We start from the raw sequence: 6,000 nt of genomic DNA on the forward strand, positions 1-6,000 counted from the left end.
GATACATTCACGTTGAGCGAGATACACACTTCACAGTATAAGAATGCATGTAGCCATAGCCAAATCATTACCAACCATGTTATGTTCCGGCCCACAAGGGCATATGCAGTCCACATTGTCCATTTGCCATAGTTACCGCAGACTAGAACAGTGAGAATCTACCTAGATCGGCATTCTTCAAAGCAAAGTTATGCAAACTCACTCACAAACAAATTAGTGCATAACTTTGTCAAGACACCATAGTATGGAATGTGATTATGCTTAGTTACCGTTTCGAAGATAGGCATCAGATACATGGTGACGCCAAAAAATATTGTCGTCCATCCCATATAAGTGTGTGACCACACGTTCCTGAAGACTACCATGTTAAACAACCATCCAAGCAACGACATGCTTGTGACCACAACAATGATGATGTCGATGAGAGTGTTTCAATAAAAGTCGGTGGGGACGTGGATAATAAAGACGACCACATATGCAAACTCGAATATGATATTAATTTCGTGGTGACCATGACCGGGATGTACAGCCATGTAAGAGTATGGGTTCTCTGACCCAAACTGCTTAGTGTTCATGATCCTCCAAAATGTAGGGCTCTATTCAAAATGTTTTATTATAAACATATACACATTTGCATTGACCCGTAGTTGTGTGCTTGAGAGAGCCTAGCGGGCAATTAATATGAACGGAAATAAATTATATGAACAAAAAATTCTATTTTGAAAAAGTTTGGGCCAAATAAATGAAAACGGGATAAAACGTCAAGAGCAGAGAATAACAGGCTCGCAAGTGGATGGACAATGTCCAAAACTTAATTTGGTTGGACCAAATAAACCAGAATATTTTTTGGACTTAAAGCATGGTAATATATATTTTTATAATAAACTTTTATACTTATTTAAACTAGTTGTATGATACCATAGTTTTACTTAATACAATTTTTCCATTCCTTAGCGAGCATAAGTAACAACATAGAAGTGTTTTTCAATAATAATTATAGCGCATTATGAAGTTTTATTATATATCACTAAAATTTAATTTCTCCTAAATTAAATTGTATGATATAACAAAAAAATCATTTTTTAAAAAACATTACCTATATATTATATAAAATATATTTGCATGTGTGTGTGTTCATATATAAATTAATATAATTAGATATCATGATAGATATTTGTAAAGTATACAATCTAACAAAAATATCAATAGTGGTCCCTAGTGTGCTACCTCGTCCGAAATTAACTGTTGCTGAAATGAGTGTAGTTAGCCGTATTTTAGTGTGTAGATTATTCAGGACCACGGGAGTAGAACGGTGTTCATAAAGCTTCAACTTATGCCTACCACCCTAATCGTAGACATAGCCAATCGAAACGTTGTTCTAGATCATATCTACCCCTGTTTATTCTTCCTTCTTCGTATGGTGTAGGCACGCGCGTGTCTATACCTCTCTCCCCGGGAAAAGCCCTTTGATTCCTTGGTGTATATAAACTTAATATGATTTTTTTTAGAATTAAAGAAAATCCAGAGTTCTTTTTGGAATAATCTTGACTTACTTTTGCACTAGTATATAAATTTTCATGAATAAAAAATCACCGTTGACTTCAGTATGAAAAAAAAAACTTATTGCTACATAGAAGTCATTGTTCACACTTTTTTGGCCTAATGTTTTGTTTTTTCACCGTGAAGTCAACGACGGTTTTTCTTTCATGGAATTATTTTTACGAGTACAATGGAAGACCAAGTTTATTTCAAAAATATTTTCAATTTCTTTTTACCTTTTATTGAATTACTAAAGATTTTTCATATAGGATGTATATACACCCAAGAATCAAACGTTCCTGTCCTCTCTCCCCTGACTTTCGTGCTGCTCGTATTCACAAAACACGCTACTTCCAGCCCAAATCCATATGTAACAGCCTGCGGACTCGATTCCAGGGGCATAAGCCGCCAGGTTATTCTCCTTGGTTGGACGCGAACGAATGGAACCTCGCAGTATATTTTACAGTTTTTTCAACTGCACAGAGAAAATAGGCGAAATATAAATATTGAAATCGGCAATCCAGAGTTGAAGACCATCACTATGTTCACCCCAGCAGTACACACAGACGACATTCCAATTTTATTACTCATGAGCACACTGATAGAGTACTGGACTGCCCTGCTTTACCTGAAGTGCACATACAGATAAATCAACTGCAGCCTGATATTCTTTTCCCATTGAGGGGAATTGCATTATTCTCAACTAATTCACTTCTACAAGACCGAGCTTCTTGTACATCCATGGACACCAGAAGAACCTCAGAGTTTTATTACAAAGTACAAACGCCTCGAAAAATAGCTGCATTTTTCACTGAGGGAGCGAAGGCGCGTCTGGCTGGTTTTCAGGGCGTGCCGCTTGAAATGCTGGGATTTCCATGTATGCTTTGTAAAATCTCTCCAAATGTGGATATTTCGACTGCGAGGAAACAATTGCTTCTTATCAGCAGATAAGCATAGGAAGTTGATTCAAGGGTGATGATTTATTTCTACATGTGGAAGACTGAAACAACAGATGAGAGGTTCCGTACCATGTCGATGTCGAAGCGCGTCATGCCAGCGTGTATCTGGGGCGCAAGGAACACGTCCGCCTGTACAGCGAAACAAAATATACAAGGACAGACTAGTCAATAACTTACAATGAATGGTTCAGTAATTAAAGTGTCCAGCTGGGACTGAATTGATAATCAAATTGTAATGCATCTGCTATCTTAGGCATATAGCAGAGAGGGCATAATCAGTGTATCAGGAAGTTGTCGAGAAATAGAATGACTTGATCTAAAATATGCTTCCTCCGTTCCAAAATAGATGACTCAACTTTGTACTAACTTTAGTACAAAGTTGAGTCATCTATTTTGAAACGGAGGGAGTATATTGTTAGAATAAACACGATATTTATCAAAACAAAAAACAAAATTGAGCACAAAGCACAAACCAGTTGGACTTCATCTCCAGTAGCAAATTTACTGTCACATCCTTCCAGAAGTTTTTCAATTGCTATGACGAAAGAGACAAAAATGTTGAGTACTACAGCACCCTTTGTTATGGTAAACTTTCGCTTTTGGAGTTGTAAGAGAAATGTGCTGAAGGAAACATGGGTGATATGCTGTTAAACAGAAAAGTCGATAACAGAGCGTTGGAAACCATACCTCTAAATCCCTTGTCAATGTAATGATGCACTATCTGAAGGCTCTCATCGGAGGCCAATTTGCCATTAATCAACCCCTAGATACAAATAGCTCACAATAAGGTTGTGTTTGGAATATTGCACCAGTATTTTAGAACAACGTTTTGCCAAACAACAGCTGAGTGTAAGTGACCTTACGATAACAGCGTAACACTGAAGAGGTTGAATGCTCGAGCACACAATGTTTGCAATCTGCAAAAAATAAGAAATCCATAAATGTGCATTTGTTTGGCATAATTAAACAAGTAACCAGAAGCATGACATTTCTAGAACTTTGCTGCTCCTTTCCCCTTTTCAGCATTAAGTGTATGGTGCAAACATAGCATGGAAAACTGATTGAACACTTCAGTTGGTTTCAGTATAAGGTCCCTTTATCGAAACAGTTGGTTTCAGTTTATAAAATCAGAGAACAGAAGAATGAGTTAAAGTCAGTACTCAAACGACTACTGGCAGAACATGTACCTGCAGATTAAGAGCCTTCCTTTTCAGATCTTGAGGTAAAAGAGGGTGCTGGGGATATTTGTCTTCCAGATACTATTCAACAGAAAGCAAGAAATTGTGTTGTCAATAGCACTAGAAGGCGGGAGCACAAACAATAAGAAACATGACGAGGAGCTACTATTCACCAATATGATTGCAAGAGAGTCTGAAACCAATATGTCCCCATCTTGTAGTGCTGGCACATACTTAATTGGATTGATTTTCTCATACTCTACAAGATGATCACAAGAAGAACAGTCAAAGTAGTATATACTCAACAAACTATACCTACTCAACAGAAAGGGAACTCCACAGTAATCATAATTGCAAAAACGAGAAATATCTCGGAAGGTACTCGTATTCAGTTCTCCCCTTTGATCCAGCAGAGTATGCAGCACGAGTTTAATCCTGATATCACTGTAATGCTCTACGTATTGTCTGTATCTCTTCTGTTAATAGGGATCAGCAGTATGCAATGAACCAATAATTTTAGATGCTGATCACTGCTACTATAGCTAGAACTATTAGTCAGGATAATTTCCTGATGTTGCAACTTATCGATTAACTATGCCGCACAATTATTTGACACTATGTATCGCCCTCTTCCAGACAAAGAGTGTATAATTGTAAAAGAAAAAGGCGTTTCTTGCTACTAACCTGTATCATTCCATGCCACCGCCCTGTACTCATATTCCACGCCTTCATTATGGAGAAGATAGTACAGTTAGCAAATAACAATGAAAATTTTCAATAGAAATGCTTTAAACTTGAGTGCTTCAACTGGCGGTCGGGTTTTAGCAATACTGAGACTTTATAATATATTTTGGGTTGATCGAGTTTCGTTACAATTATACTAGTATATCCTAAACAAAGCCATTGGCTCTGCCTACTCCAACTTTGGGTTAATAAGGATTTAAATACTCCATTTTAACATATGCAAAGCTGCGCATTTTTACTTGACCCCACGACGGCTGGACCAACATTTCCACAAGTCAAATAGTTGGTTCACTCATAGCAGTAGCTACAAATCCCTGGAAGCAAAGGAACTAATCATCCCCACAAAGACCTTTTGGACTAAAGCAACGATGGATTGTGCCCGGATTCATCATAGGAAAGAGATCGCCACCACTTGGGAACGACCATGGCATACACCTAATCGCTAACCCCCAAAGAAATCTTCCCAGTTACTTTCAGTGAACATGGTGGTAGCTCTCTGCAAGGGGAACAAGGATTCGATGGGTGGTGGCTCTGTTTTTTGGTTACCTTTGAGGGTGAGGGCGATGCGGACCCGGTAGGAGCAGGAGCTGATCGCCGCGCTGTACAGGACGGGCTTCATCGCTGCCATGGCCAACGCGCAGCAGCACTAGCTCCTGCCTGCTGGTGAAGGAGTGAGCTGTGACGCCGGACAAGAGTGGACGGACGCTGCAAGGTGAGGATGGACAACAAGACAAGCTGACCATCCCCAGATCCAGAGAGCATCCATGTTCGAGTTATGCGGAGACTTGGGCCGGGTCGGGCTAGCCCGGCACGGCGCGTCCGTGCTTCGGGCCGGGCCGCGTTGGGCTCGGGCCAGCCTGTCGTGTCGTGCTGTCGTCAGACCGTGCCGGCTCCTGCCGCCCCGCCAGGGACTCTGTCGTCGTGGTCACGCTCAAGCAGATCGTCGCTGATTAGCTGGGCGCCGCGCGACGCAACGAGGCGCCCGGGCTCCGCGGTGGCCACCGTCCGCCATGGCCGCTGCTGCTGTGGTCGCCGAGTGCCCTGAGGCGCGGCGACGGGCGCCCGTGACATCGAGGTGGACTCTGGGGGGATGCTCGCGGGCAGCGCAGCAGGGAATGCGATGGAGACGGAGGTGGCGGCGCTGAGGTCCAGGGTGAAGTTATCGAGAGAGAGACGAGATAAGGGAGAGAAAGAGGAATACTAGTACATGATTTGGGATCTGATTTTGACCAGTCAAAGCTATGTGGCTTTCACGCATAGTCTTTTTTAGAAGAACTTGTGGGGAAGTATCAGGTGATATCAGCACACTTTGAAAACATCAAAGTTAAGTGTGTCAAAAAAATATGTTCACAAGACATATGTCTATAATGCCTAAGCTTTTTTAAATCAAAATTCTAAATACAGAAAAGATACCGAACAAATATAAATCCAGCATCAATAGTGTCAAAAAAGACAGAAATAAAAATTTGACACTCTTCATGCTGGATTTGTCTTTGTTGTGTCTCTTTATGGATTTTGAATTATGACTTGAATTTTTCAAGAATTGCACATACGTGTCCTGTGGACATCCCCAAAAAAAA

At 40.6% G+C, this 6,000-nt stretch overlaps 1 protein-coding gene and 1 pseudogene across 1 annotated transcript; both read right to left on the reverse strand.

The window, feature by feature from the left end:
* LOC123153687 (glutathione S-transferase-like) overlaps positions 1-2,218 on the reverse strand; it is a 46,337-nt pseudogene extending 44,119 nt beyond the window's left edge.
* Positions 2,097-5,566, reverse strand: LOC123149126 (glutathione S-transferase-like). The gene is made up of 9 exons (XM_044568659.1): positions 4,967-5,566; positions 4,361-4,402; positions 3,850-3,935; positions 3,686-3,757; positions 3,362-3,415; positions 3,186-3,261; positions 2,972-3,033; positions 2,568-2,627; positions 2,097-2,455 (listed from the first exon to the last, which is right to left on the reverse strand). The coding sequence occupies exons 1-9, from the start codon at positions 5,046-5,048 to the stop codon at positions 2,348-2,350; spliced, it is 642 nt and encodes a 213-aa protein (XP_044424594.1). The 5' UTR covers positions 5,049-5,566; the 3' UTR covers positions 2,097-2,347.
* Between the last annotated feature and the right edge of the window lie 434 nt (positions 5,567-6,000).

Source organism: Triticum aestivum, chromosome 7A (genome assembly GCF_018294505.1).
Source record: "Triticum aestivum cultivar Chinese Spring chromosome 7A, IWGSC CS RefSeq v2.1, whole genome shotgun sequence".
Classification (NCBI taxonomy): Eukaryota; Viridiplantae; Streptophyta; class Magnoliopsida; order Poales; family Poaceae; genus Triticum; species Triticum aestivum.

Coding starts and splice junctions, on each gene's coding strand:
- LOC123149126 (XM_044568659.1), bottom strand. CDS start 5,048: ATGGCAGCGATGAAGCCCGTCCTGTACAGCGCGGCGATCAGCTCCTGC. Junction 3,416..3,685: donor GGAAGGCTCTTAATCTGCAG/GTACATGTTCTG, acceptor TATTTTTTGCAG/ATTGCAAACATTGTGTGCTC. Junction 3,034..3,185: donor CATTGACAAGGGATTTAGAG/GTATGGTTTCCA, acceptor CTTTCGTCATAG/CAATTGAAAAACTTCTGGAA.